The following is a 24,827-nucleotide window of genomic DNA, read 5'->3' as shown; positions in this document are numbered from 1 at the left end:
ATTTCCAAAACAGTGTCAGCCGTTTCTCGGTATTTCTGGTGGGATACCTTACGTAAGGATGTTACTGACTATATAAGTGCTTGTACTACTTGTGCATGTATGAAAACCTTTCGTAGAGTTCCTTGTGGGCTGTTGCATCCATTGCCCGTTCCCGAGAGACCTTGGTCTAATCTATCAATGGATTTTATTGTTGAATTACCCCCTTCGAATGGTAACACAGTCATCCTAATGATAGTAGATCGGTTTTCCAAAATGGCTCACTTTGTGTCTCTTCGCAAGTTGCCCACTTCCAAGGAATTGGCTCTTATCTTCGCTAGAGAAGTGTTTCGATTACATGGTATTCCCTTATCTATTGTATCCGATAGGGGTAGCCAATTTATTTCCAGGTTCTGGAAAGCCTTTTGTTCGGAGATGGGTATTTCCCTCTCATTTTCTTCCGCTTACCATCCCCAGTCTAATGGAGCTGCTGAACGTGCCAACCAGTCTCTTGAGCAGTACCTCCGTTGTTTTGTGTCTCACCATCAGGACAATTGGTCTGACCTGCTTCCTTGGGCTGAATTTGCTCGGAATAATGCCACTCATGATTCTTCCGGCAAAAGCCCTTTTTACGTTGTCTATGGCCAGCATCCCGTTGTTCTTCCGGCTGCATTCTCCTCTCAGGGCATGCCAGTTCTGGATGAGCATTTGGCTGGTTTGCGTAATACTTGGGAGCAGGTTCAGCGTTCTTTGGTGGACTCTGCTGCCCGCCAGAAGGCTCAGGCTGACAAGCATCGCAGAGCGGCTCCTTCCTATGTTGTGGGGGACAGGGTTTTGCTTTCCACACGGAATATTCGCCTCCGGGTGCCTTCTATGAAATTGGCTCCCCGCTTCATTGGTCCTTATCGCATTATACATAAGGTTAATCCCGTTTCTTATGCCTTGGGTCTGCCTAAGAATCTGCGTATACCTAATGTATTTCACACCTCTTTGTTGAAGCCTTACGTACGCAACCGCTATACCCGACATACTCCCCCTCCCCCTCCTGTCTCTGTGGAGGGTCATGAGGAGTTCGAAGTATCTGCTGTTATTGACTCTCGTTTTCTTAGGGGTCGGCTTCAGTACTTGGTACATTGGAAGGGTTATGGGCCTGAGGAGCGCAGTTGGATTTCTGCGGATGCTGTTCATGCTCCCCGCCTTGTACGTTCTTTCCATTCGCGTTTTCCTGCCAGGCCTGGTCCTGCCCGCCCGGAGGGCGTGTCCTCAGGGGGGGGTACTGTAGCGGTACTTACCTTATCCGGGGGCCGGACGCGGTCCTCTCTTCAAGCCGCGCGCGGTCCTGCGGCTGCACGAGCCGCGCGCGGCTCGTCCGACTGTTCAGACAGGAAGGCGGGCAGTGACCGCGAGAAGCGGTCACGTGTCCCGCCTGCAGCTAAGAGCGCGCCGCGAATCTCGGGCGCGCTCTTAAAGAGACAGTGGGAGCCTAAATTGCAAAAAGGCTCCCATTGGCTCCTGTCATGCCAATCACCCCATACACTTACCTGTTGGGGGAGTGGAAGTGACAGGAGCCAATCACATTAGTTTGAAGGCTACTTATACTTACCCTTTTCCCTTAGTTCGTTGCCCTATCGTGGTTTCTGCTACAGTTCCCTTTAGTGCTTGTTGTGTTCAGTTGTGTTTCTCCGTATTTGACCTTGGCTTTGTATTCTGACTTCGTTTTCGCTTTATCCTATTCTGTACTGTTTGCCGGCTTGCTGATTCCTGTGTACCAGTCCCCGGCTAGTTTTCGTTTACGCTGTCTCTTTGTGCCCTTGACCTCGGATCGTTCCTGACTCTGTTTTATCCTATTACGTCGAGTCCGGCCACTCTAAGGTCCGGTAGACGTATCTCTCCTCTGTACTGTCTTCTGTTAGGCTGGATCCTGCGTGTAGGGGTATATACTCGTTACACATGCACAAGGAGGGAGAGGGAAATGTTATACACTATTCGTCTGTACCATGCACAAGGAGGGAGAGGGAAATGTTATACACTATCCCTCTGTACCATGCACAAGGAGGGAGAGGGAAATGTTATACACTATCAGTCTGTGCCATGCACAAGGAGGGTGAGGGAAATGTTATACACTATCCCTCTGTGCCATGCACAAGGAGGGAGAGGGAAATGTTATACACTATCCCTCTGTGCCATGCACAAGGAGGGAGAGGGAAATGTTATACACTATCCCTCTGTGCCATGCACAAGGAGGGAGAGGGAAATGTTATACACGATCCCTCTGTACCATGCACAAGGAGGGAGAGGGAAATGTTATACACTATTCGTCTGTACCATGCACAAGGAGGGAGAGGGAAATGTTATACACGATCCCTCTGTACCATGCACAAGGAGGGAGAGGGAAATGTTATACACTATCCGCCTGTACCATGCACAAGGAGGGTGAGGGAAATGTTATACACTATCCCTCTGTACCATGCACAAGGAGGGAGAGGGAAATGTTATACACGATCCCTCTGTGCCATGCACAAGGAGGGTGAGGGAAATGTTATACACGATCCCTCTGTGCCATGCACAAGGAGGGAGAGGGAAATGTTATACACTATCCGCCTGTACCATGCACAAGGAGGGTGAGGGAAATGTTATACACTATCCCTCTGTACCATGCACAAGGAGGGAGAGGGAAATGTTATACACGATCCCTCTGTGCCATGCACAAGGAGGGAGAGGGAAATGTTATACACTATCCCTCTGTACCATGCACAAGGAGGGTGAGGGAAATGTTATACACTATCCCTCTGTACCATGCACAAGGAGGGAGAGGGAAATGTTATACACTATCCCTCTGTGCCATGCACAAGGAGGGAGAGGGAAATGTTATACACTATCAGTCTGTGCCATGCACAAGGAGGGTGAGGGAAATGTTATTCACTATTCGTCTGTACCATGCACAAGGAGGGAGAGGGAAATGTTATACACGATCCCTCTGTACCATGCACAAGGAGGGTGAGGGAAATGTTATACACGATCCCTCTGTGCCATGCACAAGGAGGGAGAGGGAAATGTTATACACTATCCCTCTGTACCATGCACAAGGAGGGAGAGGGAAATGTTATACACTATCCCTCTGTACCATGCACAAGGAGGGAGAGGGAAATGTTATACACTATCCCTCTGTACCATGCACAAGGAGGGAGAGGGAAATGTTATACACGATCCCTCTGTACCATGCACAAGGAGGGAGAGGGAAATGTTATACACTATCCCTCTGTGCCATGCACAAGGAGGGAGAGGGAAATGTTATACACTATCCCTCTGTACCATGCACAAGGAGGGAGAGGGAAATGTTATACACGATCCCTCTGTGCCATGCACAAGGAGGGAGAGGGAAATGTTATACACGATCCCTCTGTACCATGCACAAGGAGGGAGAGGGAAATGTTATACACTATCCCTCTGTACCATGCACAAGGAGGGTGAGGGAAATGTTATACACGATCCCTCTGTACCATGCACAAGGAGGGAGAGGGAAATGTTATACACGATCCCTCTGTGCCATGCACAAGGAGGGAGAGGGAAATGTTATACACTATCAGTCTGTGCCATGCACAAGGAGGGAGAGGGAAATGTTATACACGATCCCTCTGTACCATGCACAAGGAGGGTGAGGGAAATGTTATACACTATCAGTCTGTGCCATGCACAAGGAGGGAGAGGGAAATGTTATACACTATCCCTCTGTGCCATGCACAAGGAGGGAGAGGGAAATGTTATACACTATCAGTCTGTGCCATGCACAAGGAGGGAGAGGGAAATGTTATACACGATCCCTCTGTACCATGCACAAGGAGGGTGAGGGAAATGTTATACACTATCAGTCTGTGCCATGCACAAGGAGGGAGAGGGAAATGTTATACACTATCCCTCTGTACCATGCACAAGGAGGGAGAGGGAAATGTTATACACGATCCCTCTGTACCATGCACAAGGAGGGTGAGGGAAATGTTATACACGATCCCTCTGTACCATGCACAAGGAGGGAGAGGGAAATGTTATACACTATCCCTCTGTACCATGCACAAGGAGGGAGAGGGAAATGTTATACACTATCCCTCTGTGCCATGCACAAGGAGGGTGAGGGAAATGTTATAAACTATCCCTCTGTACCATGCACAAGGAGGGAGAGGGAAATGTTATACACGATCCCTCTGTGCCATGCACAAGGAGGGAGAGGGAAATGTTATACACTATCCCTCTGTACCATGCACAAGGAGGGAGAGGGAAATGTTATACACGATCCCTCTGTACCATGCACAAGGAGGGAGAGGGAAATGTTATACACTATCAGTCTGTGCCATGCACAAGGAGGGTGAGGGAAATGTTATACACTATCAGTCTGTGCCATGCACAAGGAGGGTGAGGGAAATGTTATACACTATCCCTCTGTACCATGCACAAGGAGGGAGAGGGAAATGTTATACACTATCAGTCTGTGCCATGCACAAGGAGGGTGAGGGAAATGTTATACACGATCCCTCTGTGCCATGCAGAGAGACTGAGAGAAGACCCAGTAGAGCGAATGTTGGAATGTATTCCTTAGATTCAATTTTCCTGAGTATAAAAAAAAAGTAAAAAAAAAAAAGAAAGTAAGAAGCAGAAATTCAAAACATCTAGAGCAACATAAATGGTAATTATTCAATGTGTTCTACTACTAATAAGATGAGTTTGAAATGATAAGATCCTCTATCTGCAGTAAGAAAAGTACAAAAGAGTTCTGAAGGTCTTATAACCGCCCCGGTCATGTCCCTGCTAGTGTGCTATCCATACAGTTAGAGGGATACTTTTATCTTGAGCTAGGAATCTCATTGAATATTAATCAGAGACATAGAATTATACGTTTTCTCTAACCAGCTTGCCTTTGATCAACCTATTTATATGACATCTGTACAAAGCAGAATGCCAGAGAGACAGCTCCGGTGACGCAAGTTCGGTCTCCCTCTGAAACATGTGGATCCCGTTATTAACCCCTAAAATATAGGCATAGAGAAGACAAACATCTGAATCAAAGCTGTCAATCATTGCTTGAGCGTTAAAGAATAAGATATGGAAATAAATGCTGTATACATGATGATGAAGATAATCTATTAGCATGTTAAAAATGGATTAATTCTACTGGTAATCATGGAGAATGGGCAAGGCGAATAACAAACTGGAGGCCAAAACAAAAAATATTATTTACTTTTGTAAATCAATCTTTATTAGACTTTTACATTTAAGAAAAAGGGCTACAGAAAAGAAAAAAAGGAGGGCGGAAACACCCGCGGGAGGAGAAAATCATTCGTTTTAAGGTTGACAAGCGCTAACTCTCAGTGTCTCAAAAAGGGGAACGGAAAGGAGGTAGAAGTGTAGGGGGTGGCGCCAGAGGAACTGTAATCTCTCCTGTGTCTGCCTAGAATGGTGTACCAGGTTAGCATGTGTATCTGTGTATCCCTGGGTATTCACTACATGACCACCACATCTTATGTCAGATCTGTGTAAGGATCACGCACCACACGTGTATAAAGGAAACTAGGACGGTGAAGATATAAAGTCCTCCGATACGGAGAGCATTATCCAATGTGTCCAAAAACTCATGAATGTCTGCTCCTTCCCTGATGCGGCAAAGATCACGTCTTCCATAGAGCAAAGTTCCTCCATAACTGAATTCCATAGTTTTAGAGGGAGGGAGGTCAGCTGCCTCTAGTACAGGGGAATGAGGCTCGTCAAATACTTTTTTTTTTTTTTTTTTGAAGATTTGAAATATTTTCAGAAACAAAATAATATATAACAATAATAACATAAAAAGACACTTTGGACACAAAAGTATAATAGCCATTCAATAATATACAATATATATACAATTATACAATAATCGAGTTATACAGTGGGTGATACCGTTCAGTGATAGCAGAACCAATCTTCTATGATGAGCAGTGCTGTATTTATAGCGCGGCTAACAAGGATTTTGGCTTGGGTGTCACTTTAAAGAGGGTAGCAAAAAATGCCTCCACAATGCCCTGACAGATGCCTTGTTGGCCTTGATTCATGGGTGAGGAAGGGTTTTGAGGGTAAGGACGAAGAGCAGCAGTGACAACAGGTAACCTTGTCAAGTACCAATATGTATCTCAAAGGAATCCATGAAGGCCCTGTTGACACATATCCTGGCAGTCAGGGGGGCATACAATGTGGAGCATGGTGAAGAGAAAAGTCCAGTTAACTTGGTTAAGGGCCTTCTCAGTCAGTAGACAGTAGGAGAAGTCCATGGGATTCCGTCTTAGCTTGGTAAATCAGATTGAGCACCTGAATAGTGTTGTTTTTCACCCCTATTCACGGCATGGTCCTCATGAATGAGTGAGTTCAGGTGTGACTTTAAACGCATGGCCAGTATCTTTGTGAAAAAGTTTTATGTCACAATTTAAAAGAGAAATTGGGCAATAGTAGGCACAGGGCCTACTCCTTGCCCTCTTTAGCTCTTTGGGGATAATAGTAATATTGGCTGACAATTTTTGTTTTGGGATAGTCCTGCCCTCCAGGATTGCTTTGAACGCCATGACAAAGCGAGGGTAGAGGGTGACGCAATTTTTTTTTTATAATATTGTCAGGCTGTCAGGTCCAGGACTTTTGCCTGTCTATGTGGCCTTGACCTCCAGGGCTAGTTCTTCCTCAGTAAGAGGGTCTTCTAAGAGTTGGGCATCTGTAATGCAAAGTCTTTGTTGGTATGTGACTGGAGGTAATTACCCATCTGCATCTCACAACTTGCCAATGTATGTGGGAGCTCTGCGTTTAGCTATCATTTTAGCCAAGATAACACCACATTTATCAACATTTGTGAAAAAAGGCTTTGGATCTAGTGAGGGCTCTATTAACCTGAATAAAAATAGTGGCCTTTGCTACCCAGTTGGCAGAGCTGAGTTGATTTTATTTAAATTTCCAAATGATATTTGAAAAATACATTTGCCAACAGTGTTTACAGAGAAATGAGGCCATTAGTCAGTGTCACATATAACAAGGTTCTCTTCCGATGGCTAAGAATTTAATTGACAAAGGATTACATCTGATTTATAGAAACATCACTGGGAGAATGCCGTGATAACAAATTCCACTGACATTATTGGCTGTGTTCTATGGGATTCCTATAACACTGCGCTCATTGACCTATGTGTAATCACTTACACATTGAAACAAAATGTAATTAATCCAATAAATCTTCGAGCTGATAGGACGCCAATAGCGACTGCACTTCTCAAGGGAAAATCCCCATGCGATCTTATAGCAATCATTTTCTGTTTTGTGTTGTCACCTGTTTTTGTTTGAAGAGCAACAGTCATCAAATTTTCACTTCTTGTTTTTTAGAAGTTTATTACATTTAATTGAAGTTGACATATATATATATATATTTTTTTTTAACGAATGTATATTGATTTCAATAATTAGATTTTTTCTTTAAATTCACTTTTATTTTTCTGACTGAGCGGCCGTGTTGGGTCATACTTTACCGAAATCTGACCAACTGCTGCTCAACCTAATTTGCTGGTGCCGCAGGTACACACAGAGCAATCACAGCAGGAGGCAAGCTAGGTTAAGCAGCAGTTGGTCAGATAACAGTAGTATAAAAACATGGTTGACTAGGATACATTTTCCGATTTGTCGATTTTGTTTGAAAAAGTGAATTTTTAAAATTGACTTTGAATTCACTTTGGATCCTGACAACTCATTATTTATTAAAGACTGAATTTTTGCTAATTTAATTTGAATCCCAAAACTTGACTAAAGCCGAGATGGAGATTTTTATCCCCAAATCAAATATTTACCCTCCATTCTGCCATTTGGATTTAACGTGCTAAAATGATTAATGCTTTCAGTATCTTGAATCGATCTCCTGGTATTCATCCACTAAACACTAATTTGTAGTGAATCAAAACTGGAAAATTTCGGCGGCACCTGACCAACTGTGAGTGTAACGGACAAGGGGAACATTGTCTGGAACTGAGAGTGAATTTGAAATATAAATCAAAAATCATAGAACTGGAAGTATTACTAATTTCAGGATTTTCTAACTGCTCGTCTATTCTGGCCTTAAAGGGACACTATAGTCACCTGAACAACTTTGGCTTAATGAAGCAGTTTTGGTGTATAGAACATGCCCCTGCAGCCTCACTGCTCAATCCTCTGCCATTTAGGAGTTAAATCCCTTTGTTTATGAACCCTAGTCACACCTCCCTGCATGTGACTTACACAGCCTTCCATAAACACTTCCTGTAAAGAGAGCCCTATTTAGGCTTTCTTTATTGCAAGTTCTGTTTAATTAAGATTTTCTTATCCCCTGCTATGTTAATAGCTTGCTAGACCCTGCAAGAGCCTCCTGTATGTGATTAAAGTTCAATTTATAGATTGAGATACAATTATTTAAGGTAAATTACATCTGTTTGAAAGTGAAACCAGTTTTTTTTTCATGCAGGCTCTGTCAATCATAGCCAGGGGAGGTGTGGCTATGGCTGCATAAACAGAAACAAAGTGATTTAACTCCTAAATGGCAGGGAATTGAGCAGTTAAATTGCAGGGGAATGATCTATACACTAAAACTGCGTTATTTAGCTAAAGTAATTTAGGTGACTATAGTGTTCCTTTAATATTGGAACATTTGAAAAATAAAAAAAAACAAATGTAAAAATTTAAATTCACTTTGAAATCTCTGAATTTACTGAATTAACCTGTCACAGTTTTAGTCAAAATTTACCAATTTGCTTTTCATTACAATAGCGTGCACTAGAGTGTGACTTCTTAGGAATTTTTAAGGGTTTGAAGTGGTCATGGTGGCTGGAGCCCGTATGTGTAGTATTTCATTGGTTTAACCCCTCTGCCACTAGAAGTGTAGCTCCACGTCCGGCCACATTATTGGGTAGCCCGGAACACGGCTTCTGGGTTGGCTGATGTGCATTCTGTTCTAATTTGGGATCTGATACCATCACACACAGCATGATGGCGCCAGATAGCAAACTGCGGCATGGCACCCCCTCCGTGCCTCCCATTTATTCCCCTCAGCCTGCCATCCGTCCCCCCTTAGGAAGGGGGAGAAATGTCTGCTGAGGAGTATTGGGGTGCAGGGAGGATTTGACCTTAACACAGGAACGTAAATTATTTAGTAAATTCTTTTTTTTTTAACTTTTTTAAGGGGTGGTGGGGACCAGTATATTAAGATTTACTCTGATCGAAAACAGTGTTTCTTAAAACATCGTCTTTTTCTGTTTTTGTTTTAGTAACTTTAGCTTTAATATTATTTAGTTGTATTCACTTTCAATTCCGAACACATCTCTCTTCAGTAAATAACCCTGTCAGGACGTGTCTATAGGAGGTAAACAAAATGTAGTTATTGCAAGCATGCTGACATTGCAATCAAGTTCACGGCAGGTCACGTGTACGGTGCAAGATCCTGAACACCATTAAACCTACGGAGAGAGAATCAGTACACGATGGTCTCAGGTAGCAGTGATTTACAATGTGACAACTGCAGCTGTTTACTGTAACAATTTCCCAATCGATGATCCCCGTGTCATCTTGTTACAGGAGACATTAGCTGCTAACATTATTTGAGTTATGAACAGAGCCCAATGCTGAGGATTCTGGGAGAGATTAGTTCAATTTATTGACATGGGTTTTTGTTCGCTGCCCAGGGAAGTTGGTAAAGGAAGCAAACATTTTACGCCAGAATGACTGAGTTTGAAAAATAGCTGATGTGGAAAGTCTCTCCAAATTGGCCATATTGGCCTAAAATTTATAAACCCCCTTGTCAGTCTACAAAATTTATAATCCAGATTAAGGAACAGCGCACACATACAGATTAAGATTAGTGGGCAACCACTACGCCACAGTACCCCAATATCGGTGAGTCCTAATTCCAACGTGGGAGACAAATTAAATAGTGCTAAATAAGATAAAGTATATTTAAATAATCTGCAATGTAAATATATATAATGCAAAATTAATATGATAAGCGCAATTTAAAAAAAATGCAGTGTAAAAACTAAACAATTAAAGTGATAGTTCTTCTATGTATATACTCACAATGCATATCCTATGGTTGCTCAATGGAAACTATAATTAAAGTGACATTACTATCCAAAACCTCCTCAAATTTAATTTGTCTCCCACGTTGGAATCGGGGTACAGGGAAGTAGTGGTGGGCTTAACACAATATGGCCGTATGGTGGAACTGAATCCCCATATTTGTTTGCTGACATAGGCGATTTTAAGTAGCCTTATAAAATTGTAAACTATATTTTTATGTGTGCGCTGTTTCTTAATCAGGGCCTGAGGAGATAGCACAGCTAAGCGGACAAGGGCACATGTATGAGTGTGGGGATGAATGCTTGTGATTGGCTGTAAGTGTGTATGGGAGTGGTTATGTGTTTGGGAGTGGGGTAACGATCATCTTACCTCTTGGGAGACAGGCCAGCAAACAGCTTACCCTTACTCTGTTGCTCCTGTTTGTCCTGAGCCTTGGAAACTTTCTGCTTGAGGATGGATGTGGAAGCAATTCTGTCTGCCCTTAGAGCTTCAGTTGCCCTGGATGGGGGTAGGTGCCTCCGTGAGCAATTTGCTCACCTCCAGCCTGGTTTGGCTGCCAGTTTGGTTCCCTTCCCCCTCCCCCCCACGGCCAGGTCTCTGCTGGGGCCTCCCATAAGGCCACAGCACCTGCGGGCCGCACGAGCAAGGGCCGGCGCTCCCACCCGCTTGTTCGCCTGAGTCCTGATGCCGGACTTCGGGGCCATTATTAAAGCCCGGGCCCGAGGCGCTGCCAGGGCTGTGTGTCCGCTCCTCCTGACACACGGCCTGCTCCCCCTGAGCTTTCCAGTGTGCCCCACTCGGCAATGGACGGTGAGCCGGGGGTGCAAGAAGATGTCCTGCACAGCCCAGACAGCCTGGGGCGGTGCTGGCAGTGGTGAGTGGGGCCCACGGGGCACAGCTGTGCCACCATTGGGGGGTGAAGGGGGGTCCTCCCCAGGTTTTGGTATGTCCTCTGGGGACGAGGGTCGGCCAGGGGGGTCTGTCTGGGATCACGGCGACGTCCGGGGTCACCGGACCCCAGGACTTTATTCAGCTGAATCGGCCTCTGTGGGATGATCTGCCGGTCTGGGACTCCTTCCTGGCTGCCTATAATGGCAGGTCCTACTGGCAGGCGCCGGAGGTCTCTAACACTGACCTACACCTCTAACACTGACCTTTTCACGGATGCGACGGGCTCGGTTGGATTTGGGGAGATTCTGGGCTCTAGATGGTGTGCTGCCTCTTGGCCGGACAGTTGGCATGTCTCTGGCTTCACTAGGAATCTGGCTTTCTTAGAGCTCTTCCCCATTCTGGTGGCAGTGGAGGTTTGGGGGTCCCAGTTTCGGGATAAATGGGTTGTTTTTCACTGTGACAATCTGGGGGTGGTTAAAGCTATCAATCGGCTGACGGTCTCCTCCCCTCCAGTAGTTCGCTTGCTTAGGCGATTGGTGCTCTGGTGTTTATGTCTAAATGTGTATTGTAGGGCAGAGCATATACCTGGCATTCACAATGTAATGGCGGATGATCCCTCTCGTTCGCAGTGGTCGGAATTTCGAGCGGTCGCCCAGCAGCCGGATCTGGAGAGGACTCTGTGCCAGATGTGGTCGCTTGGTCTGGCAGATTGATGGAATTAGTCCGTGGGTCAGTCTCCCGGGTCACGTGGACTCGATACAGTAAGGTGTGGTGTGAATAGGACAAATGGGAGCATGATCAGGGTGGTTTTGGTAACTAGGCTGCCCGCCTCCCAGGGCTTTTGCAGCTCTTGGATCACTGGGAGTCCACGGGTAAGTCCCCCTCTGCAATCTCCTCCCATGTTTCGGGTCTTAGCTTCCTGTTCAAGCTACGTGGGTGGGAAGATTCTACCAAGTTTCTACCAAGTGTTTGTAGTGTGCCAGACACTGAAAGGCTTGGGGCGGCGGATTGCTTCCGCGGATGCGAGAAGACCAGTCTCTGCTGTGCTCCTGACAAGATTGTGTGGGGTGCTCAGTTACTCAGTTTTTGAGGCCCGTCTATTCGCTTTGGCCTATTCCATGGCCTTCTTTGGGACTATGCGCATTAGGGAATTGGTGAGTCCTAGTAGGCACTGCAGTGGTGGGGTGTTGTTTGCTGATGTTCAGTGCGCTGCAGATCATATCGCATTTAAGATCCGATGCTCAAAGATGGATGCCTTCAGGAAGGTTTATTGGGTTCACTTAGGTGCTATCCCGGGTTTGGCTATTTGCCCCGTTTCTTCCTTTAAGGAGTACTGTGAGCTGCGCCCGATATCCATGGGCCCTCTTTTGGTACATGCGGATGGGAACTTTCTTTCTCATTTCCAATTTATTTGGGTCTTTTACTCTGGGCTGGAATTCCTGGGGATTAAGAGCAAGGAATATTGTGAGCATTCCTTTCGGATTAGCGGTGCCACAAAGGCTTATAGGCTGGGTATGCCGACGCAAGCAGTTAAGAGGATCAGGAGGTGGGAATCTGGGCGTTTTGTCTCATATATTTGTCCTTCCCGTCTCCTGAATTGATGTTTCTCTCCGCAGGTGCAACTCCCCCCAGGGCTTAGGTGATCGGGCACTCGTATGTATTCTGGGCCAGGAGGCATGTGGCTGTCCGTCAGGGAGGTGAGCTAATTGTTTTTTTATGCCTTATGGAAATGGGTTCGTCTCATCCAGGAGCTGGTACAGCTATCCCGCCTTCTGGGTGCTCCGAGCATTGTAGTATCCACCTGGGGGGGGGGGGGGGGTAATGATCTTGGGATCAATGCCTATATGGGGGTTGGCGGATGCTAATAAGTGGGCGCGCATCTTAGTTCTGTTTCCTGATGTGCAACTCATTTGGTTGGAGGTCATTTCCTGTAACCACTCGCAGCATGCCCATAACCAGAGAGCCATGGAATGCTGCCGTATAAAACTAAGTAGGAGGGTCTCTAAGTTCGTCTTGGGGGTTAAAGGGATTCCGGTTCACCACAGGGTGTTCAAACGGGAAGCAGCTAATTTGTTTCGGGGTCATGGAGTTCACCTCACGGAGGTCAGGCTTGATCTTTTTAATCTTGCCACCCAGGAAGCGGTGGAACAGGCCTTGAGTGGTTTGGGTGGGGGCCCCCCTCTGATTTTAGGCTTAAAACAGCGGGGTTGTAGCGGGGGGGCGTGTCCTTGTCAATTGGCTATTACATTGAGTGTCAGGATATGGACAAGGTCGGGTCTCAATCTCTCCTGCTCTTTAGGCTAAACTTTTAAGTTGTCGACTTGGACGTGCCCACCGAGCTAAAAGCCGGCTGCTGGTAAACATTGAAAGGAAAATGGAATTTGGTTTGGATGAGGGGAGAGGCGAGAACCCAGTGGGCAAGTTGGTCGTTTATTTAAAGCCTGTAGGTCCTAGGTGTTAATTTATACGGATTATTTATGGATTTATCTCTGGTTATAATTAAATAATAAAGTTAATAAATGCTGTGGCCTGTTTCATCCAAAATTCGATGTCTGTCGTTATTGGGGGATATTTGGGGAAGGCTCCGTTATTCTTATTTGCACCACATGAATTATGTATTCATTTTGTTCTCCGCAGCACCATTCCTGCTAGATGCATGTTCTGGGTGTGCCCCCAATTTCCTTTTTTGATTCTACAGATTTTGGCCAAAATAGAGTTAATTCAAGTATAGCTGACTTGGATTGTTTTAATTGAGGCAGTAGAGTGCCCCTTTAAACCTCTATACATAACAGCCTCTATATTTCAAAACACTGTTATTCACAACAAAAATATAGCTTCAGTTTGATACTTTAAATACATTTGTACTGACTTTTTGGTAACACCATTGATTCCCAATTCCTGATTGATTTTTTTTTAAAACAGCTTTGTTTGAATTTCCTAAGTAAAAGACTCACTGATCTGCTTGTTCTGTCTCTTTAAGCCTTTTACAGTACTGTGTATCTGATTGTAAAACAATGCGAGATTAATAGATTTGTTATGAAACGTGCTTCGTCACGTGTGTGTTTTTGCACGCAAGCAGAATGTGTTTAAATATTTGCTCCACGCAGCCCACAGATATGTCAGGAATGTGGATAGGCTGGAGATGATATAATCTTTCTATCTAACAATAAGAACATAAACAATGAGGCTCCACCCACAGTGTCCCCGAAACCAATAGAGTGGGCTACTGACGGTGATGGGCTAGTGGCATCTGCTGCTCCCACATTCCTTAATGAATGTGATTTGTGAAGTAAAACAGAACAAATGAGCATCAATGTTTGTATATTTGTGTGTTTGTATGTATGAGTGTTTGTATATTTGTGTGTTTGTATATTTGTGTGTTTGTATGTATGAGTGTTTGTATATTTGTGTATTTGTATGTTTGTGTGTTTGTATGTTTGTATGTTTGTGTGTTTGTATGTTTGTGTGTTTGTATGTTTGTGTGTCTGTATGTTTGTGTGTTTGTATGTATGAGTGTTTGTATATTTGTGTGTCTGTATGTTTGTGTGTTTGTATGCATGAGTGTTTGTGTATTTGTGTATTTGTATGTTTGTATGTTTGTGTGTTTGTGTGTTTGTGTGTTTGTGTGTTTGTGTGTCTGTATGTTTGTGTGTTTGTATGTATGAGTGTTTGCATATTTGTGTGTTTGTATGTTTGTGTGTTTGTATGTTTGTACATGGATGTATCCTGACAATCTGTTCTGCTGTTCTATTAAAATGAACGAAGTGACCTATTATTCTATTGTAATATAATATAAACAAAGTAAATAAAAAAAACAAAACATTTCTTTAGTAAATTCAACAAAACATTTCATTAGACTCTTCTTCTGCGTACGGGATCTGTATAGTTGTGATTATTACAGTAAATGCTTTATTTTAGGCAGTTTCCTGGAACCTGATGATTTGCCTCTTTTAACCATCGCAGGCCCACTGAACATAGCACGGGTGCCAAGTTTTGGGTCCTGGTTCTTCAGGGGTTAAAAATCACTGTGTAAATCACCATGTGTCTCTGCTGCATTGTTATTTTGTTCATGCAATGGGTACAGACATAATGGTCCATCTGCAATCCTAGCCCAGTGCATTTTGTTAGTAAATTATGACTCTATTCTCGTATTATGGTCACAGGATTAGCAATGCTCTATACCGGGGCACCCCAGGTGTTGTGGACTACATCTCCCATAATACTCTTACAACCGTAATACTGGCAAAGTGCTGAAGGTTGTCTACCCCTGCTCTATACGGGTTATAGTCATCCGTCTGACACCTAACGTCAATGAGGACCCCACGGGCAGGGTCCCAAGTCAGGGGGAGGGAAGGGTTGTAGGTGGAAGTTTTAAAAAGCCTGGGGGTAAAAGATAGTAGGGTATAATAAACATTTTGAATATGGACGCAAACATTTTGCCACTGGTCCACATGTGAGCATAACCACTGCTCTCCGGCACGGTATGAGTAAGAGAGAGTCTTTGGTTCAATAATCTACTTCCAATACACCAGGGCCTTTGTGAGATATTTATTTTCATTCAATTTCAAGTTTCAATGTCCAAATAAACTGGCGGACTGAGGTCGTCATTTTGATTTTGATTCTCCTCTCTTTGGGTTATTCCCCGAAGTGAGCATGGTCAGAAAGTGAAAGTGAATTTGAAAAGCAAGCTGTCACTCCGCGGTAAATCAGTGGTTGTCCACACGTCTCCCAAGGTCACATTCCTGAAAGGGATACGACTACACCACAGGCCAGACTTGCTCAAGCTGACGAGTTTGGTTCCTCATTACATACCGCCATTCTCACTTGCTCTTGGAAACCACAAATAAAATCAATTTATATAAAACCATTAAAATGCAAATCTGTCATTTTATAAAGTCACAATTAAGTTAACGAACATGCTTGGACCGATGTTTTAGATAATGGGGAATATCTCAGAGACCAAAGTAATGCTTGAGGTTTACTTACAAAGCAGTGAGTTAAAGGAACACTCGAAGAAGTAGCTCAGTGCCCCCTCCATTGTAAGTAATCAAACCGTTTTAGAACAGTTTGACGTCTTACATGGGGTCCAACAGGCATCGCTCCCTGCATCCACTACTTTTGATGGAGAGCAGATAACTCTGAAGGTTGAGTTTCTGTTAGCTCTCCTGACCTACGGTAAGTCCTACTGTACAGTGCTAGCTCCTTGACTGAGAGTGCTAGGCACTGCTAGCTCTTTAGTTGCCTGAAGTAGTGGAGTCACTGTAGTGGTTATGGTGATGGAGTGCTCTTTTAAGGTTAGCTGACAAGGACGTATAATTCATTTGAGGCAGATTTTGAAACTTTCTGTGAACGGTTGTGCATGTGTGTGCATGCGCGCACACTAGTGACTGCTCAAGCATTTTCCTATGCGTGATAGCATCATGCTGTGTAAAAGTGTGCATGAGCATCTCTGTGTGTGTGAGTGTCTCCCCGTGTGTGCTAGCATCTCTATGTGTATGTAAGAGTTTCAGTGTGTGTGAATGTCTGTGTGTGTTAGTGTCTCAATATGTGTGAATATCTTTGTGTGTGTGTGTCAATGTCTCAGTTTCTATGATTGCATCCGCATGTGTGAGTATCTCAGTGTGTGTGAGTGTCTCAGTGTGTGAATGTCTTTGTGTGTTTGTGTGTGTGTCTCAGTGTGAATGTTTCAGGATGTGAGTGTCTCCATGTGTGCGTGTGTGTGTGTGTGTGTGTGTCTGTGTGTGCGTGTGTGCATGTGTCTGTGTGTGCATCAGGTTGACGGGTCCAATAGAAAAATAAAGCAAAACTGTAACAAACACATCACTGAGACCTGAAGCTGAAAGTTGCTCTGCTTTTTAATGCTAGCCCACACAATCGTTTCTGAGAATGATTTAGAGAAAAAAAAAAAACAGAAAGAAATAACGAGTGTATATGTAATATTATTCGACTTACTTCTCCCACTCCTCTGGCTCTTAGTCATTTTCTGAAAGCAAGTGATGTCATGTTCTGAGCGTAGAACGCAGCTCTGCATGAAATGAGTGTAATCCCCCGGGAAACGGAACGGTGGATTACCCGTAATAGTGGATCACAATGCTGCGTTAATCTATCTGCTAACTGTGCAGGATCCGGGACATTGTTTAACGTTGAAAACATGTTTTGATGCCCCTGTAATTGACAAGATTGCTTCGCTGGGGACATCAAACCCATCCATTATTCACTACTGCAGGAAACGTAAGGTATCGATGAGGAAGAACAATGTTCAGGCCAACACAAACGATTGGGAAACATTCTCCTACTCAGCTAATCTTCCTGTTCAGTTATTTTGGTCTATAATGTGAAATTCTCTGGATTTTCCACATTTTAATAAATAGGCCTGATAGTTGTGATAGTTGTGATGACCGTGGCTATTTGGGGGCTTTTCGCTGAATCAGAAACCGGAGAATTCAAGCAAGCGTCACGGTATTTATACCATACTTTATACTTAACATCACTGGGATTTTGGGGAAATCATTGCATGGGGTTTTAATCTGTGGTTTTCGTTTTAGAGGGATATTATGCACCCTATTAACTCGTTGCTTCAGAAATGTATTTTCACACAATCACAGACTCATTTTATTTATTTTCATGCCTTTGCTCAAATATATATATTTACATTTTTTTTTTGCTTAAATTGTAGTAACAGACAGGAAATTGCAAAATCAGGCGAAAAATAACAGTCACAAAAACAGGTAAATTGAACACATTTTAGAAATTGGCAGATTTGGTCTAAAATCTCCTTTTTTTTCTCATGTAAATTCTACACAATTCTCATTTTGACGAGTACGTCTACAACTGGTTAACCCTATAAGTGCCAAGGGCAGCGTGTACATCTCCCTAGTGCAGGCATAGGCAACCTTCGGCACGGCAGATGTTTTGAGCTACACCTCCCATGATGCTTTGCCAGCATTATGGGGGATGTAGACCACAACATCTGGAGTGCCGAAGGTTGCCTATGCCTGCTCTAGTGTCTTTGACAGAATTTAAAGAGTTAGTCACGTATAAGTCAACAGCTTTCCCCCTGTGTGTGATAATTGAAATGAATAATAAATGCAAGTGAATTGACAGAAAAATAAAAAAGTTGCTAAGCAAACGAAGGTACAATATCGATTGCAGAACAGGCGCATAGGGAAGTCTTGGTGATAAATGGACAACTATATTAAATGGAAGAGTATTAAAGCACGAATAAGAGTTATATTTGTCACCAAATAGATGACGTGTGACAGACGATCGTGTCCACGGCTTTAGCACTGAAATGTAGCAAAATTTTACATTAAAAAGAAAATGTACAGGAGAACATATACTTCTAAATTGCATGGAGGTCCACGCCCCATCTAACTGGACTCAAAACCGCAAAGAAAATACAAGGAGGCTCAGTGACAAAACAGATATAAGAGCAGTAAAACAAGTCAATGCAAAACAAACAAACAAAAAAAAAACCAACAAAACAAAATCTCACAACAAATTGAACATGTAACTAAATAACTGCAGCTCACAGGATGTATCAATGTATCACACAGACACCTGTCAGCCCAGAGAACTTCAGTTCCCTTGATGCTTTGCTCAGGGTGTGAGCTCAGTGTAACCCTGTGAGGCACTGACTGGCTGTGCACACACCATGCTCACTCCCAGCACTGCCTGCAGGGGAGCCACTCTCTCAGAGTCACTTCCAGCAGAGATCTCACAGAGCCAGACATGAGAAGATTAGCAGACAGTGTGTTGTAACCAGAACCTGCTCTGTCACTGGACCCACTGCAAGCCTTGGCATCTCCACAGGCACCAGGTAAGGAGTCTGACTGCCCTTCACTTACTGGATTGGAAGAGACAGACAGTCTGTGTTAGAAAGGATTGTATCACAGTGTACTACGCTGCAGCCTACGTTGGTGCATATCTCCTTACTGATATTATTATTATTATTGGTAGATCTCTCTAAGGTGCCCAGACACAGGTGGCATTTCAGCACCCTATTATATTTCTTTATCCCAGATAAATAGTCTTTTTGATTGAGGATTGTTTAACTGTTTCATAGCTCAGTTTTCCTATAATACCTGTGCAGGTGAGCTGTTTGACTAAAAGTGTTTTATTAATTGGACCAATCTGGCAGTTCAAGGGTTAAAGAGGAGTTGAATTGACCCCCAATGTGGAATTTCAGAATCCCCTCTAAAAACCGGATTTACTCCGTAATGAGCCTTTGGCTACTTAGTGACAGCTGATATATGTCAACATGGACTGGACTAGTCTGTTACCAATCTGGGAAGATTTCTGTTTGTGTGTATGTATGTATGTATGTATGTATGTATGTGTGTATGTATGTGTGTATATATGTTTGTGTGTGGGGAGTTATATTTTAATTGATTTGAAAATGTAGCTAAAACTTTTAAAGAGTGTTTGTAGTTGGTGGGGGATACAGACACACATCCTCCCCCACCCACCCAGTCATTTTTTTCTTTTTTTTCTTTTTTTTCTTTTCTCTCAAAAGGTTGTTTTCTAATCCGCAGGTTTTGATAGTTTAACAACTAAATTACAAAACGTAAAACTGTTTGAAAAAAGATCTTTAAAATCTGAGATTTTCTGTTTGTTTTATCTTAGCATAACCTTTGCAAATTATTTGGCAAATTCCATTCTGTTTAAGATAGCCCAGGATTTAAAAAAAAAAAAAATTGTAGTAACACTTTTTTTTTTTTTATTATTTCTCGTTGCTATGGCAATTCATCGAGGGTATTACAAGGGTTAACTCCCCTTTGCCTTCAGTGGGATCAGTTTATAAATCCAACGCTAGAGGCTGGCAGAGTCTCCGAATGTTAGCAAAACAGGTGCGGTGGCTTAATTTCGCTGTTCCAGGGGATCATGGGAAAAGTTGTAGAAAATACGACTATGTATTTATATTATACAATGCTATTTTCTAACTTGTCTCAAATGCAAGGTTGTCCTGGCACAGCTTGGCATTCAAAGCAAATGATTGATGCCCCATGATTCTGTACGTTTGAGGTGTGAGGGCCCAAGTTGGGGTATATTTGGAATATGGCGATATGAATCACCACTAAGTACGGTACTTCTATACCAGGGATAGGCAACCTTCGGCTCTGCAGATGTTTTGGACTACACCTCCCATGATGCTTTGCCAGCATTATGTGTGTAAGAGCATTATGGGGGATGTAGTCCACAATATCTGGAGAGCCGAAGGTTGCCTATCCCTGCTCTATACCTACCTCTGCTGCATTCCTCACCCCGTCAGTGCTACGTTTATTGGGGTGAGTGATTACAGAACCTTCAGCCTCAATAACACCCATTCTAACCGTCTCAGAATGACCGTAGAATTGTTTCACCTAATAGAGAATCGTGGTGAATTGAAAGACACATTGCAAAAATTCAGGGTGAAATTTCCGAGCTGTGACTGTAGCGGAGTCTGTCAGTTATTCGGTAAACTGAGCGAAATAAATACAACCGATAAAGCAACCAAGATTCTACTATAGCTGGGTTGGAGAATTTATGCAACTCAGATATTCTGGCCTAGATTTTGCCATTTGTGTATTTACCAAAGTGAGGATTCTATTTTGACCTTAACTGTGAAATTCACTATTAATTCTCACATTGGTGAATAACCTGGAATGTATTGAGTTATAAACGGAATTGCAAATTTTAGGCAAAAAGTGCTGATTTGCCACAAATTCTCCCACTCAGCTGAGATCACATCTTGGATATTTTAGAATAAATTGTGCGGCTTGGTTTGAAATTTAGGACAAAGAAGTGATTTGAAATGTCTTGTCGTGGATGGCGTGCGTTCGAGAGGTGAGATATTTCTCGCTGTAGTGACACATTGTCTTGTTTTTACTGGAACAATCCGTGATTATATTGCTGCGATCCATACGGAACGTTTAACGGGTATTTGGTGAGAATTGGCAGGCGGTCACAAAGCATAGTTGAGTTGAAGAATTCTTGCAGTTTGGCTAATTTAACCTTAAACTTGAAATTCATTTTGAATTCTTGACAATTCCCTCTTTAGTTAATAACCCTGTTGGATTAGACCGTAAGCTTGATTGCGCTGTATCCTCATCGCCTCTTGTTCAAGTGACAAGGCCAAAGTAGCCAAGCTGCAAAAGTTGTCCCATTCTCCAATTGGAACTATCTACACACGACCTTAGTGACGCCTACAAATGGCGGTAATGCTGCGTTTAAGTGACGTATTCGCTCATGTGACATCTACACGCAACAACTGAGCCTGTGATGTCACCACCAGAAACATTTATAATCGGACTAGAAACAGCAGAGATACCCCGAGTGAGGAGGGTGTTTGTTTACAGTCCGTTTGAAAATGCAGCTAAAACCTTTATAGAGTGTTTGTAATGTTGGGGATACAGACAGCAGCAGACACTTGGACTTCATTTACCTTTTAACTCCTGTTTTTTTATTTGCCCAATGTGGCTTTTCTTTCATGTAAGTAAAAAGTGTTGGTGCCAGCCCATAAGTGGCACATTGCGCTATACACTAGAGTTGCTGCACATAGGCTCTGTCCCATGTGAGTGATTTTAATAAACACTGTTAAATTATGCTATGGTTTTCTCCCTTCTTGTATCCATAGAGGAGATAACCCAGTGATATTATCCATCTGGAAGGTGTGATGTAACCTCATCAAGACACTTACAGCGATATACCTTAGAGCTGGGCTCTAGAGGGCACTATGTGAGTTAAAAATTGGCATTTTCTTCATAATTATTTTTTTTTCTTTCTTATAACTGTATATATTCTACACGTGTATAGGAGGTAATTTGTTTATTTCTAATTGTTTTCACGCACTACTTTTTATTCATTTTTATATTTTTTTTCTAATTTTTTTATTTAAATACGTATATGGTTATTATACAAGGGTGTTTGCAGTGTGTTTTGTTTACATTTTATATCACCATATTTACTTCTTTTCAGTTACTTTGACCTTAAAATTTAAATTCACTTTGATTTCCCGACAATTCCCACTTTGATTAAATAATCCTAAAAGTAAATTTAAAAATTTAGGCCCCCAAAAAAAACAGAACTAAAAGCTCAATGTCCAAATGTTCCGGTTCGGCTATGCTGGCGTAAACATTTGACGTTCGCTTGGAATGTCCAACAATTCACACTCTAGTGAATAACTCTGTGAGTGACAGATCATATTTGATGCCGTGTGTTGTAGACGTGTTGGTATTTGCACCTCTGTGTTTGTAACATGCTTTCCGTAACTGCTTCTAACATGGCACAATGTTACGAGATCCACTTACTCATCTTCCTGGGTTCTCTGTGTCATGCTCGGCTCCCAAAGTGTTACGTAAACATTCATTTGAAGTCATACCAGTTATCTCATTGTTTATAAATCATCATAAAAACAAAATGACAAATCTGCTTCCTATGCGTCAGTCCTCCTGCTTGTCTATTCTCATTTGTTTTATCCTGCATTCATTTGGCAGTTTAACGATTCTAGTAGCATTGCGCCACATACAGTGATTTACTAAAGTGAATTGAAATGTCGAGACTAAAGTAGTGGGACGGGAGGCATAGATGGCTTTTTTTCCAAAAGAATAGAATAATTTTTCTACTTTGACTTTTGACCTTAAATTTGAAATTCAAACTTTAGTGAACGACACTAACTGAGTTTTCAAAAAGCTAAGAGCAATCCAAATAATCAGAGGAGGTTTAAAGGGACGCTCCTGCCCCCCCAAATAACTTTTTATTTTGTTTAAATGTTTTATATGTGACGAGTTTGTAAAACTATGTGGGCCTAAACTTTGCAATTCCCTCGTTAACTTCCAATAGTTTAGTAGTTTGTGTAGTAATGCCTTTTTCAGCAACTATATATAGATTGCTTGTTTATTTTGCAATGTGTCGCCCCGTTTTCACTCCTAGCAGTATAGGAAATAAAACCAATCCATTTATTTGGCTGTGTACTGCAGATACACAGCCTCACCCGTGTTACGCCATACAACATTGCATCCTAAATCGAGCACATGTTAATTTATATCTGGCTAAATATAAATTGTTACCATTAAATAATTGGGCATTATTATTATGCAGTACTATATTATTATGACTCGAGTATAAATTATAGTGCCCTCTGCAGCATTTTATAAGTTGGACAGTCTTAAAGGGGAACTGGAACTTCACAGAATTCATGATATAAGGTTTACTTTTTCTTATATTTAACAAATATATATAAAAAAATTTTTAATTAAATGTACAAATTCACACCTCTTGCCACCGGACGTTGCCATCTTAGCTCCTTGTCAAACATTGTTATAAACAGAAACAAAGTGATTTAACTCCTAAATGACAGTGAATTGAGCAGTGAAATTGCAGGGGAATGATCTATACACTAAAACTGCCTTATTTAGCTAAAGTAATTTAGGGGACTATAGTGTTCCTTTAAACTGGATTATGATGTAATATTATAAAATGTAAAATACAATAGGGAATTTCACAAATAAAAAAGATTAACACAAGGTTTAACATTTACTGGGGTCAGTAGTGCAATTGAAGCAAGTTAAAAGACCACCATGAAGATGAAATTAATTTGCATGATATGCCAAGGCTGTGCCAGGTCACTTAAAAAAATAAATCAATTATTATCTTTTCTATTTATTTATTTTATACTTTAATGTAAAAATGTTTCTACGAAAATAGATGGCTGTCTACTTTTAGCCTGGGGAGCAATTAAAAACAAAGCCCATTCTGAGGCCAGACCAGCACATTATCTGTATCCATTTTGTTTAGAAGCAGCTCCGTCACCTCCTGGGGTCTCTGCGTATTTTGTAAAGACCCCCAATGGTGACGGCTTTGCTTCTAGTAGTTCGAGTTTGTGGTTTTGTGGGCCTTATTCACTAAACAACCAAACTGCAAATGTCAAGCCATAATAGTAGATTTGGAAAAAAATCTCCAATTCAGCCAATTTTCTAGCTCGGCTATCTTGACCCAAACTTTGAGATTCCTTCGCCAGTTCCCATTAATGTTGTCATGTTGACTGACAGTCATGCAGTATGTAGAATTCATATGCCGCAGGATTGCGAATTGATTACTTTCCTTCAATCTCCCTCATACAGCGTTTGAATGCATCCTCCAGGGCAGCACTTTTCATGTTGTGCCCATCAGCATATATATATGCACTAGGTGCACCTGGCAGCCCTGTTAGGCCGGGAGACTTGGCTCCCAGTCCTGCTGGGGGGATTGTGTTTCTCTAATTAACAAGGAAATTGAAATTTAGAACAAACGAGCTGTAGGTTTTTAGGGGTGCAAAGAGGAAAGATATATGGGTTTAATGGTTAATATCAATCTGGTATGACACCATCATCATTATTATTATTATTATTGTACGTATTGTTTGACTTTTGAACAGCACCGCTGAATATGTTGCTATATAAATAAACATTTTGGGCAAGTATTCAATAAGTGTGCTAACAGGTAACTAAAATAATGTGTAGTGATACATCTGTCAGACATGCATAGGTCTCTTATTTCTGTCTGATATCATTCTCTTGGATCTGTGGCCTTTGGTGATTGGAGCCGAGTACCCCAAATCTCTGGGGGGGCCTGCGATTACTTTGCAACTACTCCTGCCTATCTCACACAATTGTCTTCTCATTCTCCGTGGGCCCAGGGGAGCCACAGTGCATATTACTTTACAGCTGTTATTAATAGTGACTGTGTTTATTCCCACTCGCTCAATCAATAAACAATAAAGTACAAATTGATTGAAATTAAATGACTGGTGGGGGAGGGGAGACTGCTGTCACTAAAAAAAAAATAAAAAAAATCATATTTCTGATGGACAGACCCTATTGGAGCTCTATATTGTTGGTATATCTGAG

The 24,827-nt window shown here is 42.4% G+C and overlaps 1 protein-coding gene across 2 annotated transcripts in view; it reads left to right on the top strand.

The window, feature by feature from the left end:
• The first annotated feature begins 18,612 nt into the window (after positions 1–18,612).
• LOC134573283 (dual specificity testis-specific protein kinase 1-like) overlaps positions 18,613–24,827 on the top strand; it is a 47,132-nt gene continuing 40,917 nt past the window's right edge. The window contains exons 1-2 of one of the 2 annotated variants that reach the window (XM_063432941.1): positions 18,701–18,781; positions 21,578–21,678. In XM_063432941.1, coding sequence (XP_063289011.1) covers positions 21,677–21,678 — 2 coding nt within the window. In that variant the 5' untranslated portion in view covers positions 18,701–18,781; positions 21,578–21,676. Of the gene's footprint in view, positions 18,782–21,577; positions 21,679–24,827 lie in introns of both variants that reach the window. The other variant, XM_063432942.1, reaches the window with a different exon arrangement.

This window comes from Pelobates fuscus, chromosome 9 (assembly GCF_036172605.1).
Source record: "Pelobates fuscus isolate aPelFus1 chromosome 9, aPelFus1.pri, whole genome shotgun sequence".
Classification (NCBI taxonomy): Eukaryota; Metazoa; Chordata; class Amphibia; order Anura; family Pelobatidae; genus Pelobates; species Pelobates fuscus.
This window is presented reverse-complemented; position numbering and strand designations above follow the sequence as displayed.